Raw genomic sequence first — 14,121 nt, forward strand, 5'->3', positions numbered from 1 at the left:
CAGTCCTGCAGAGGAGGAGAAGATTTAAAAATAATAACAACGACAATATGAATAATAATAACAATCATAATAAAATATTAACAATAATAGTTACAACAACTCTAAAAATACATTTTCAAACTGGGATGGAAGCTAATTGGTTTTAGTTTAACTGGGATGGAAGCTAATTGGTTTTAGTTAAACTGGGATGGATGCTAATTGGTATTAGTTAAACTGGGATTGGAAGCTAATTGGTTTTAGTTAAACTGGGATGGAAGCTAATTGGTTTGAGTTAAACTGGGATTGGAAGCTAATTGGTTTTAGTTAAACTGGGATGGAAGCTAATTGGTTTGAGTTAAACTGGGATTGGATGCTAATTGGTTTTCGTTCAACTGGGATGGAAGCTAATTGGTTTGAGTTAAACTGGGATTGGAAGCTAATTGGTTTAAATTAAACTGGGATTGGAAGCTAATTGGTTTGAGTTAAACTGGGACTGGATGCTAATTGGTTTCCATTCAACTGGGATGGAAGCTAATTGGTTTAAATTGGGATTGGATGCTAATTGGTTTTAGTTAAACTGGGATGGAAGCTAATTGGTATTAGTTAAACTGTGATGGAAGCTAATTGGTTTAAATTAAACTGGGATTGGAGGCTAATTGGTTTTAGTTCAACTGGGATTGGATGCTAATTGGTTTTAGTTCAACTGGGATGGAAGCTAATTGGTTTGAGTTAAACTGTGATGGAAGCTAATTGGTTTTAGTTAAACTGGGATTGGAAGCTAATTGGTATTAGTAAAACTGGGATGGAAGCAGATTGGTTTTAGTTAAACTGGGATGGAAGCTAATTGGTTTTAGTTAAACTGGGATGGATGCTTATTGGTTTTAGTTAAACTGGGATGGAAGCTAACTGGTTTTTGGATAAACTGGGATTGGAAGCTAATTGGTTTGAGTTAAACTGGGATTGGATTCTAATTGGTTTTAGTTCAACCGGGATGGAAGCTAATTGGTTTAAATTAAACTGGGATTGGAAGCTAATTGGTTTGAGTTTTGGAAGCTAATTGGTTTTAGTTAAACTGGGATGGAAGCTAATTGGTTTGAGTTTTGGAAGCTAATTGGTATTAGTAAAACTGGGATTGGAAGCTAAATAGTTTTAGTTAAACTGGGATGGAAGCAGATTGGTTTTAGTTAAACTGGGATGGATGCTTATTGGTTTTAGTTAAACTGGGATGGAAGCTAACTGGTTTTTGGATAAATTGGGATTGGAAGCTAATTGGTTTTAGTTCAACTGGGATGGAAGCTAATTGGTTTTAGTTCAACTGGGATGGATGCTAATTGGTTTTAGTTAAACTGGGATGGAAGCTAATTGGTTTTAGTTAAACTGGGATGGATGCTTATTGGTTTTAGTTAAACTGGGACGGAAGCTAATTGGTTTTAGTTAAACTGGGATGGATGCTTATTGGTTTTAGTTAAACTGGGACGGAAGCTAATTGGTTTTAGTTAAACTGGGATGGATGCTAATTGGTTTTAGTTAAACTGGGACGGAAGCTAATTGGTTTTAGTTAAACTGGGATGGATGCTTATTGGTTTTAGTTAAACTGGGATGGAAGCTAACTGGTTTTTGGATAAACTGGGATTGGAAGCTAATTGGTTTGAGTTAAACTGGGATTGGATTCTAATTGGTTTTAGTTCAACCAGGATGGAAGCTAATTGGTTTAAATTAAACTGGGATTGGAAGCTAATTGGTTTGAGTTTTGGAAGCTAATTGGTTTTAGTTAAACTGGGATTGGAAGCTAAATAGTTTTAGTTAAACTGGGATGGAAGCAGATTGGTTTTAGTTAAACTGGGATGGATGCTTATTGGTTTTAGTTAAACTGGGATGGAAGCTAACTGGTTTTTGGATAAATTGGGATTGGAAGCTAATTGGTTTTAGTTCAACTGGGATGGAAGCTAATTGGTTTTAGTTAAACTGGGATGGATGCTTATTGGTTTTAGTTAAACTGGGACGGAAGCTAATTGGTTTTAGTTAAACTGGGATGGATGCTTATTGGTTTTAGTTAAACTGGGACGGAAGCTAATTGGTTTTAGTTAAACTGGGATGGATGCTAATTGGTTTTAGTTAAACTGGGACGGAAGCTAATTGGTTTTAGTTAAACTGGGATGGATGCTTATTGGTTTTAGTTAAACTGGGATGGAAGCTAACTGGTTTTTGGATAAACTGGGATTGGAAGCTAATTGGTTTGAGTTAAACTGGGATTGGATTCTAATTGGTTTTAGTTCAACCGGGATGGAAGCTAATTGGTTTAAATTAAACTGGGATTGGAAGCTAATTGGTTTGAGTTTTGGAAGCTAATTGGTTTTAGTTAAACTGGGATTGGAAGCTAAATAGTTTTAGTTAAACTGGGATGGAAGCAGATTGGTTTTAGTTAAACTGGGATGGAAGCTAACTGGTTTTTGGATAAATTGGGATTGGAAGCTAATTGGTTTTAGTTCAACTGGGATGGAAGCTAATTGGTTTTAGTTAAACTGGGATGGATGCTAATTGGTTTTAGTTAAACTGGGATGGAAGCTAACTGGTTTTTGGATAAACTGGGATGGAAGCTAATTGGTTTTAGTTAAACTGGGATGGAAGCTAATTGGTATTAGTTAAACTGGGATTGGAAGCTAATTGGTTTGAGTTTTGGAAGCTAATTGGTTTTAGTTAAACTGGGATGGAAGCTAATTGGTTTTAGTTAAACTGGGATGGAAGCTAATTGGTATTAGTAAAACTGGGATTGGAAGCTAATTAGTTTTAGTTAAACTGGGATGGAAGCAGATTGGTTTGAGTTTTGGAAGCTAATTGGTATTAGTAAAACTGGGATTGGAAGCTAAATAGTTTTAGTTAAACTGGGATGGAAGCAGATTGGTTTTGGTTAAACTGGGATGGATGCTTATTGGTTTTAGTTAAACTGGGATGGAAGCTAACTGGTTTTTGGATAAATTGGGATTGGAAGCTAATTGGTTTTAGTTCAACTGGGATGGAAGCTAATTGGTTTTAGTTAAACTGGGATGGATGCTAATTGGTTTTAGTTAAACTGGGATGGAAGCTAACTGGTTTTTGGATAAACTGGGATGGAAGCTAATTGGTTTTAGTTAAACTGGGATGGAAGCTAATTGGTATTAGTTAAACTGGGATTGGAAGCTAATTGGTTTGAGTTTTGGAAGCTAATTGGTTTTAGTTAAACTGGGATGGAAGCTAATTGGTATTAGTAAAACTGGGATTGGAAGCTAATTAGTTTTAGTTAAACTGGGATGGAAGCTAATTGGTATTAGTTAAACTGGGATTGGAAGCTAATTGGTTTGAGTTTTGGAAGCTAATTGGTTTTAGTTAAACTGGGATGGAAGCTAATTGGTATTAGTAAAACTGGGATTGGAAGCTAATTAGTTTTAGTTAAACTGGGATGGAAGCTAATTGGTTTTAGTTAAACTGGGATGGAAGTTAATTGGTATTAGTTAAACTGGGATTGGAAGCTAATTGGTTTGAGTTTTGGAAGCTAATTGGTTTTAGTTAAACTGGGATGGAAGCTAATTGGTTTTAGTTAAACTGGGATGGAAGCTAATTGGTATTAGTAAAACTGGGATTGGAAGCTAATTAGTTTTAGTTAAACTGGGATGGAAGCTAATTGGTTTTAGTTAAACTGGGATGGAAGCTAATTGGTTTTAGTTAAACTGGGATGGAAGTTAATTGGTATTAGTAAAACTGGGATTGGAAGCTAATTCGTTTTAGTTAAACTGGGATGGAAGCTAATTGTTTTTAGTTAAACTGGGATTGGAAGCTAATTGGTTTTAGTTAAACTGGGATGGAAGCTAATTGGTATTAGTAAAACTGGGATTGGAAGCTAATTAGTTTTAGTTAAACTGGGATGGAAGTTAATTGTTTTTAGTTAAACTGGGATGGAAGCTAATTGGTTTGAGTTAAACTGGGATGGAAGCTAATTGGTATTAGTAAAACTGGGATTGGAAGCTAATTGGTTTTAGTTAAACTGGGATGGAAGCTAATTGGTATTAGTAAAACTGGGATTGGAAGCTAATTGGTTTTAGTTAAACTGGGATGGAAGCTAATTGGTTTTAGTTAAACTGGGATGGAAGCTAATTGGTATTAGTAAAACTGGGATTGGAAGCTAATTAGTTTTAGTTAAACTGGGATGGAAGCTAATTGGTTATAGTTAAACTGGGATGGAAGCTAATTGGTTTTAGTTAAACTGGGATGGAAGTTAATTGGTATTAGTAAAACTGGGATTGGAAGCTAATTGGTTTTAGTTAAACTGGGATGGAAGCTAATTGTTTTTAGTTAAACTGGGATTGGAAGCTAATTGGTTTTAGTTAAACTGGGATGGAAGCTAATTGGTATTAGTAAAACTGGGATTGGAAGCTAATTGGTTTTAGTTAAACTGGGATGGAAGCTAATTGGTTTGAGTTAAACTGGGATGGAAGCTAATTGGTATTAGTAAAACTGGGATTGGAAGCTAATTGGTTTTAGTTAAACTGGGATGGAAGCTAATTGGTATTAGTAAAACTGGGATTGGAAGCTAATTGGTTTTAGTTAAACTGGGATGGAAGCTAATTGGTTTTAGTTAAACTGGGATTGGAAGCTAATTGGTTTTAGTTAAACTGGGATGGGAGCTAATTGGTATTAGTTAAACTGGGATTGGAAGCTAATTGGTTTTAGTTAAACTGGGATTGGAAGCTAATTGGTTTGAGTTAAACTGGGATTGGATGCTAATTGGTTTTAGTTAAATTGGGATTGGAAGCTAATTAGTTTGAGTTAAACTGGGATGGAAGTTAATTGGTATTAGTAAAACTGGGATTGGAAGCTAATTCGTTTTAGTTAAACTGGGATGGAAGCTAATTGTTTTTAGTTAAACTGGGATTGGAAGCTAATTGGTTTTAGTTAAACTGGGATGGAAGCTAATTGGTTTTAGTTAAACTGGGATGGAAGCAGATTGGTTTTAGTTAAACTGGGATGGAAGCAGATTGGTTTTAGTTCAACTGGGATGGAAGCTAATTGGTTTTAGTTCAACTGGGATGGAAGCAGATTGGTTTTAGTTCAACTGGGATGGAAGCTAATTGGTTTTAGTTAAACTGGGATGGAAGCTAATTGGTTTTAGTTCAACTGGGATGGAAGCTAATTGGTTTTAGTTCAACTGGGATGGAAGCTAATTGGTTTTAGTTCAACTGGGATGGAAGCAGATTTCCGGTGGGATCAGACTTGGTGGTTTACCGGGTTTGGGTCGGGATACGCTCAGGACCGGAAGACGTGGACGGCTCGCACCACGTACTGCCGGCAGATCGGACACTCGCTCATCCTCTTGCCGCACTTTGTGCAGGTGATCATGTGACCACACTCCAGCAGCACGCAGTCGATGGGAGAGTCCATACAGATCTTACACAGGTTCTCCTCCGGACCGGCAGAACCAGAACCAGCGGACTCTATAACCACAAAGACAGGCAGTGTGAGGGAGCATACAGGGCTCAATGAGAACACATCACCTTCATTACATAAATAATAACAAAAACAACAACAACAACAACAACAACAACAACAGGGACAACAACAACAGGGAAAATAATAATACATTTGGATCCACTTGGATTTGAAACATATGGTTTTAGTTGAACTGGGATTGGAAGCAAACCATACGGTGCTCATAAAGACCATATGAGCTGCATCACAGATAGTTTCTCAGTTATTTTAGAGAGGAATTGTTCAATTAATTAAAATAAATATATCATTTCAGTTTAAACAGCAATCCAAAAAAAAAACTGATGATCCAAATAGTTTAAAAATAAATCAGAATATAATCAAATATAGACAGAAACATAAAAATCACCACCAAATTGTAAAACAATACAATAATTAAAAAGTAAAAAGGTCACTTTAGCGTGTTCTTAAATTTGTCTTTAAATTTGATGAGGATCTGAAATAGATTAGAATAAATCCAAGAGGAATATTCAAACAAAGGGATGTAATGTGAGACAATCTAATAATTAACATGTTTCCCACTTTGCATGACACGACGTGTGTTTGTGAGCTCACCTGAGGCGTTCACAGCGTTGGCAGCTGGAAGAAAAAACAGGATTTACTTATTTGAACATGGACAACTTCCTGTGAACACACCGGACGAGAAGTTCATTATTTTGCATGATAACATGTAAAGTCAATGCAAAACACCAGAGGTGGGAAGAAACCAAGTACATTTACATTTAACTTAGTGCTGTACTTAAAGGTGGGGTATGTCATTTTGGAGAAACCAGCTCGAGTGGCTAGAATTTGAAAATACACAACCGGAAAAAATCTGCCCCTTCCTTCAGACTTCCTCACAGAGCCCCTCCTCCAACACACACGAACGCGCACATGACCAATGAGGGCAGAGATCAGTTAGTGCACAGATGGAAGGCTGACAGGCAGGTAGGCCATCCAGTTACTTTAGCCGGCTCAGATGATTGGTCGTGCTTTTTACAGCGCTACGGCTTCCACTGATGAAATGTTTTTATGGATTTATTGTGAAAGCACTTCAGATATTCATTGCTGTCTGGATGTTAAGAGCATTCCATGGAATATAACAACAAGTGTATCTCGAGCCGGTTTCTCAAACTTACCTACCCCACCTTTCAGTACAATTTGGAGGTACTTGTACTTTACTTGAGTATTTCCATGTTATGTTACTGTTTACTTCTACTCCTCTACAGTTCAGAGGTAAATGGTGTACTTCTACTCCACTCCATGTATTTAATCCCTTTAGTTACTTCTCAGATGTGGATGAATGATGTGAAATCTAACCAAGTGTTAAATCAGACTTTAGTTCCACCTGGAGTAAATCCACCAGCTACCCTGCAGTATACAAAGTCATTCAGACTAGCTGCACCTTTACCAGCTTTGAGAACACTTTCATGATCAATCATTATAAAACATATCATATCTATTATTCTGAAATGGACCAATCTGCACAATGACTACTTTTACTGTCTTTCACTATATTTAGATGAGAATACTTTTCTACTTCCACTTGAGGAACATTTTGAATGCAGGACTTTTACTGTAACAGAGTATTCCTACACTCTGGTACTTCTACTTTTACTCAAGTACAAGATCTGAGTACTTCTACTTTTACTCAAGAACAAGATCTGAGTACTTCTACTTTTACTCAAGAACAAGATCTGAGTACTTCTACTTTTACTCAAGAACAAGATCTGAGTACTTCTACTTTTACTCAAGAACAAGATCTGAGTACTTCTACTCACCCTGGAGGTTCTGCTGGTCCTGGTACAGCCGGACCACCCGCTCCATCAGCTCCCACTTCTCACAGCAGCCTTTGTAGTTCACAAAGTTTCTGGCGAGGATTTCCTTCAGCTGCCGGACGCTGAGCGCCTCGATGTCGTCCACGCTGCTCAGGTCTGAGAGCGACGCCCGGCGGCCGGAAACAGGCGCCTCCTCCGGGTCCCACGCCTGGAATTTTTTTTTAAATGTGTTCTTTAGACTTTGTTTTGTATTCCTGTCGTATCATATGTTTTAGTATTCCAGCTTTAACCTGGAAATGACTTTTCCACATCGTAGACTATGCATTGCATTCATGTACACAATGTGTGTTTTTATTCTATTACTGCACATATTTTATTCCATTCTAGTTCTATGGAGATACTGCTAAATTTTTCATTAGTCGATTATTTGAACAAAAACAAATAATATAAAAAATAAAATAAAAAGCTCCATCCGCGCTGCATTTGGCGCGTCAGCCGGAAACGCTCAGACTGCACTCAGAGCCTGGGCATTGAGTTCGGCAGGACATCTAAAGTGTGGATCTTTCTGAGCGTGTAAAGGACGAGTCCCACAAGGCGACATGCAGACTACGAGGCAACAAGTCTCCTCCGTGTCCTCCATCACAGCTTCCTGACTGCGGCTTCACAACAACACGGAGATGAATTATCCCCAACATGTGATCCTCTCTCAGACTCAGAGGGAAACAGAGTCAGGCAGCAACCTCGCTCTGTATCAACATATAGAGACCTATTGTAACGGACTGGTTATAATGTTGATGTTGATGAGTTTTATTGTTCAGAGTTTGTTTACATTTGACAGAATGTCAGCGAACGTGTCACTGTTTGATCGACAGTTCTTGTGACTTGTGGTGAGTGAGAGAGTGTCGTCTGATTGGTTGGGTGTCAAAGAGGGAGGTTCCTAGAGAGAGCCAGGGAATGCTACTGGAGAGCTGACGGAGTGTGTGGGTGAGCAGAGGTGAAAAGTTAGGATGATTCTAAAAGGCACGGCCACACCAGGCCGATTATCGGCGTCGGTGGACGTGGACACTCAGTGTCCCGCACCGTTGGGACTTTTCAGCCAGGCCGAAGCCTTTTTGGACGAAAACCCGCCGATTCAACATGTTGAATCGGCCAAAGGCAGTCGGCTAAAGAAATCACTCTGATTGGCTGTTCAGCTAGCGAATCAGTGCATGAGAAGCGAAACGGAAGTGAGGGACCCAAACAAACTATTAAGAAGGCAAATTTGAGATTCCATTTCACTCCAGCTCTCGACTCAGGTTGGGGAAAGCCCCGTGAGCTTCCGCTGGAGAGGGAACATGGAGCACACGCTATTTGTTGTTTGTTTACATCACACAGTCTGTTCTTCTTCTCTCGGTTATCACGCAGTCTGTCTTCCGGTTGTTTCCTCTTTTGAATGACGAATACACACTACCGCCGCCTGCTGGTGAGGAGAGGTATTGCCACTCACGCATGCGCAGTTCCTACGTGCTTCTTGGCCGTCGGCTTTGCGGTGTGTTCCAGTGTGACACATGGCCAAGACGCAGAGACACGAGGAGACACAACAGTCGGGGTCCGTCTGTGTCAGTGCTTTGCTGTCAGATTGGTGTGTCCGGGCCTTAAAGGCCCGTGACTGACAGGGTCCCAAACTATTTTAGAACATTAAGAAAAAAATGTTTAAGTAACCAATGTGATCATCTTTTTATAGGACCCAATTTCTACCGGAACCTTCGCCATGGAGCATCGGCAGGTTATTTTCATGCTGCTGTTAATCTGGAGATCAACAGACTCTAGCAACGGCGCGTATGATTATACAATCAGACAACGTGCAATAAAAAACACAACCCATATGCGAGACGCTCTGCAGTCAGGAGGACGTTTCACCGACGACAGGTGGCTCTGACTTTTATGTATAGTAGACGGAGCATTTTTACTTTACGTAGTAACAGCAGTTGTGTTTATGTCTCAAGTGTAATTTGGCTTGGCTTCCTATTTTGTGGACATGCTTTTATTTTGAAGGAGAGCTAGCGCTGTTGACAGGAAGTTGTTGTTGCTATGGAAACAACGTGACGGCGAAAAGGAGCGGAGATTAACGGAGAAAAGTAATATCTACATATAAAGACGGAGAAGTAAAGGATAAAGATTATGGTTAAGTGTTAGCCCCCCCCGAAGAGGCACAAGCTCTTACGTTGATATTGGAGATTTCAATAAATTCAATTGGAGAAAAAAACGAATATCCAAATAACGAAATTGAAAACCAAATAGTAGGCCAACGTCCGAATATTCGGGTACAGCCCTAGTATGCACCGTGACATCAAGTACAATTCCTCGTACGTGTCAACCTACCTGGTGATAAACCTGTTTCTGAAAATATCCTGACATGTTCCGGGTGTAGAAGTGGAACTGGTTACCTGGTCTTCTTCCTGAACCTCGGGCTCTGCGGCGGGGGCGGGGCCTGTGGGAGGGGGCGGGGCTTCCGGCTCTGCAGCGGGGGGGTCAGGCGTCGGGGCGGGGGGGTCTGGAGGCGAGGCAGCGATATCAGGGGGGTCAGAGTTCATGGTGTCGGGGGGGGAAGATGGTGAAGGCTGCCGGGCGAGGACGAGCTCCACAAGCTCCTCCTACAGGAAACAGGAAGCAGGAGGAAGGAAACAGGAAGCAGGAAACAGGAAACAGGGTTAGACTGGTGGGGGACATGTTTTGATGATGTCTTTTGAGTGTGGGACAGGAAGTGACCTTCTCTCTGCACAGGTGCGTGGAAACCTCGTGCAGGTGCAGATAATCCCGCAGCTCCTTCACCTTCAGCTTCATTAGCTCCGCCCTCTCCAGCATGTTGCCGTAGAAACGCTGACAGGTGTGACAGAGGCGTGGGCGGGGCTCCAGGTGGGTGGAGCAACGGTTGCAGAAGTCTTTCTTACAGTCCACACACACATGCTGAGAGACAGGTGAAGATAACAGATGAGATAAGAGATAAGAGAACTTTATTGATCTCAATTTGGGACATTTTTGTGAAGACAGGTAACACCTCGAGATGTTCACATGTTCTCCTGTTTGTATTTCAACTTTTACTCAAAATATTCTGGCTTTTTTACGAAAATGTCAACTTTTACTTAAAATATTCGGACTTAACGAATATTCAAAGTGTATTAAGATTATTCTACCTTGTTTTTTTGATCAAATTTGCCTTTCCGCTTTTTCCCCCCCCAAAAAATCTGAAAATGATGACTGACTTTTTACTGAAATTTGTTTGGGGGGAATGTTGTCTTTACTCTCTTAAGATATTGTAGTTTTTATACCGTAATATTCCAACATTATTCTCTAAAGATCAAAAAATTATTTTCAATGCTCAGGATTTATTATCTCAATATTTGAACTTCTTATTTTCAAATATTTCAACTTTATGAAAGAGTTGAGACTTTTTTTTTTTTTTTTAAAGAATAAATCCATAAAGATGTCGGTCCTCTCACCTTCTCGGCAGGTGTGTCGAGTTGCCCCCCGCAGGCCTTACAAGTGAGTTCAGGTGAGGGAGGGGGCGGTGCCTGGCTGTTGAACCCTGAGTTTGTGTAAGACTGGTGACGACGCTCTTCTGCAGACAGCTGATCAACTCCAGCTGAGTCTAAACAGAACCAGCTGCAGCACGAAGCAAGCATACCTGAAACACACACACACAAGGATCACACACAGAAACACACACAGGAACACACACACACACACATGAACACACAAGGAACACACACACAGACACACACAAAAGGATCACACACAGAAACACACACAGGAACACACAAGGATCACACAAACACGGATCACACACACACATGAACACACAAGGAACACACACACATTAACACACAAGGAACACACACACATGAACACACACACACACACACACACACCTTAGCAAAGGTAATTAAAGTGTTGAACAGCTCAGCTGTCATATTGACCTCTGAATCAGAATCAATTGAGTACACTCAGTCATGCAATAAAGTGTTCTCAAAGCTGGTAAAGGTGCAGCTAGTTTGAATGACTTTGTATACTGCAGGGTAGCTGGTGGATTTACTCCAGGTGGAACTAAAGTCTGATTCAACACTTGATTATATTTCACATCATTCATCCACATCTGAGAAGTAACTAAAGGGATTAAATACATGTAGTGAGTAGAAGTACACCATGTACCTCTGAACTGTAGAGGAGGAGAAGTACACAGTAGCATAACATGGAAATACTCTATTAAAGTACAAGTATCTCTAAATTGCATTGGTACAGAAGACACTGCCAAATTAAATAGCAAAAACTAGCCTTTCTGTTTTATTCTCTATTTGTCAGACATTTCTTCACCTGATCAAATGAACGTGTTCACAGCACTAGGATCTGCTGATGAATTCGGGTTTATAGTTTTATGAAGTATGAGTCTTGTTTAACAAATAACCAGGCATAGAAACACCTCGGATACAACATGCTCCTTGTTATTATACGAGACATACGAATACACTTAAAAAGAGCATAGAATAGACGACACTTAAGGCATTTAAAAGGATAGTGCAAATGCACATTGTGATTACACAGCGACATATTGGTAGTGATAGGATGAGGATAATAACGATTACAACTCATATTAGGCTAGTTAGTGAAGTTTACAGTGAAACAAACAGAAGTTTATATTTAATTAACATAAATATAAGGTAAACTGTCAGCCGAATAAGTCATTGTTTTTGAGAGAATGCGTAAAACATAGTAAATTAAGGATTTAAGCGCATTTTCTGTGGATTTCCCCTTAAATTTGACGTTATGTGAACGGAGTCTGGTAACAGGCTAAAGATTAAGCTAAAGGCTAAGCTAACGGCTAGTTAGTGAGGTTGACATGGAGACACAAACACAGAGAAGTTTCTAATTGAATTAAGATAAACACTGTTAAGTGTAAGCCGTCAGCCGAAAAAGTGAGGGTTTGGAGATAATACGTAAAACATAATAAAGTAATGATTTAGACGCATTTTCTGCGCAATTGTGATTGAGGCTCCGTTAAATGTAACGTTATTTGAACGGGGTCTGGCAGCTAACAGGCTAAGCTAAAGTCTAAGCTAAAGGCTAGTTAGTGAAGTTTACAGAGACACACAAACACACAGAAACCGAGAAGACAACACTTAGCGCCGGTTAAACTGACCCGGGTGACACTTTAACAGACGACTAACCAGCAGGATTACCGTCATTATGATCCGTCTTACCTGTGGTTGACAGCGACGCAAACAGCAGGAAGTAACCAACCGATATTTCACAAACACCAGCTAGTTAGCGTTCATTAGCTAGTTAGCAGCTAGTTAGCAGGGTGACGCCGTTTATGAATCAACATGACTGTAGTTTGTCCTTAAAGTGAACAATAAAGAAAACTCCACCACCACTGAGGATAACAACAGTACTGAACCAGGAAGTTAAACCACGCACGCACACACACACGCACGCACACACACACACAGGTTGAAAAGTACTAGTAATCATTATTCAGATTGAGCATCATATATTTAAAATGATTGTATTATAATAATTGAATGAATGTATTCATTGCTTGGTAAAAGTGATGTTTATTTACTAACTTAACCTATAATAATATATGATGTAGTACTAGTTGATTTATATTTGCATTTATAATATAATTCTGCAAAGAAACTAGGAACTAAATCTGTAAAATAAATGTAGTGGAGTACAAGTAAAAATAACATGTTAAAATACTAAAGTACAGTATAAGTACATACTTTCATTACATCACACAGTACATGTAATTGTACATTTCACCACTACACACACACACTTTTATAAAGTGTTGTAAAAGTATGACATACTCTTGTTACCAGCAAAGTCCTGGTTTTCATAATTGTACTGAAGTAAAAGTACTAAAAGTATTAGCACCAAAATAGACAATACTAGTAAAAGTACTAATTTTACACGATTACCCAATTCAGAAAAGATACACAGTACATAACTAAAGTATCAAAGTATCAAAAGTAAAAGTACTCATTATGCAGAATGGATATTTTCACAGTATTTTATTCTGATGGTTATAATATATGTTACAGCTTTTAGTATTGTAGTTTTTCTCGAAATACTTTGTGGATTAGTACTAAAGTACTGCATTTTACTGTATCAGCATATCATGTGTTTTCATATGTACAAAGTAACTGTACACGTTGTGCGGGAAAAAGTACAGTATTTACCTCTGAAATGTAGTGGAGTAGAAGTATAAATCATCAAATGGAAACACTTAAAGTACAAAAATGTCAAAGTACTCAGAACACTGCTTGAGTGAATACTTAGTTACTTTCCACCCCTGTTTTTTTAAAGTCATAATTATTTTTCTTTTACTAAATAATCTTTTGGATGAAGTGTTTTTTTAATATACGTTTAAGGATATATTTCCATGACATGTTTTTTCCCGTAGAGACACTACATACTGATATACACCTGAACATCAGCAGGAGAGGACTCTTTAAAGTAGAGACACTACATACTGATATACACCTGAACATCAGCAGGAGAGGACTCTTTAAAGTAGAGACTCTACATACTGATACACACCTGAACATCAGCAGGAGAGGACTCTTTAAAGTAGAGACACTACATACTGATATACACCTGAACATCAGCAGGAGAGGACTCTTTAAAGTAGAGACACTACATACTGATATACACCTGAACATCAGCAGGAGAGGACTCTTTAAAGTAGAGACACTACATACTGATATACACCTGAACATCAGCAGGAGAGGACTCTTTAAAGTAGAGACACTACATACTGATATACACCTGAACATCAGCAGGAGAGGACTCTTTAAAGTAGAGACATTACATACTGATATACACCTGA

At 39.1% G+C, this 14,121-nt stretch overlaps 1 protein-coding gene across 6 annotated transcripts in view; it reads right to left on the minus strand.

The window, feature by feature from the left end:
- Nucleotides 1-12,720, minus strand: part of rffl (ring finger and FYVE-like domain containing E3 ubiquitin protein ligase) — a 16,658-nt gene extending 3,938 nt beyond the window's left edge. For 5 of the 6 annotated variants that reach the window (XM_079678591.1, XM_079678590.1, XM_079678589.1 and 2 more), the window contains exons 1-8: nucleotides 12,427-12,486; nucleotides 10,733-10,917; nucleotides 10,002-10,199; nucleotides 9,680-9,886; nucleotides 7,257-7,461; nucleotides 6,052-6,075; nucleotides 5,236-5,444; nucleotides 1-5 (exon numbers count right to left, since the gene is read on the minus strand). The exon at nucleotides 1-5 is cut by the window's left edge. In XM_079678591.1, the coding sequence (XP_079534717.1) occupies nucleotides 5,257-5,444; nucleotides 6,052-6,075; nucleotides 7,257-7,461; nucleotides 9,680-9,886; nucleotides 10,002-10,199; nucleotides 10,733-10,917; nucleotides 12,427-12,472 (1,053 nt within the window). In that variant the 5' untranslated portion in view covers nucleotides 12,473-12,486 and the 3' untranslated portion in view covers nucleotides 1-5; nucleotides 5,236-5,256. The other variant, XM_079678592.1, reaches the window with a different exon arrangement.
- Nucleotides 12,721-14,121: the final 1,401 nt, after the last annotated feature.

Source organism: Notothenia rossii (assembly GCF_949606895.1).
Source record: "Notothenia rossii genome assembly, chromosome: 4".
Classification (NCBI taxonomy): Eukaryota; Metazoa; Chordata; class Actinopteri; order Perciformes; family Nototheniidae; genus Notothenia; species Notothenia rossii.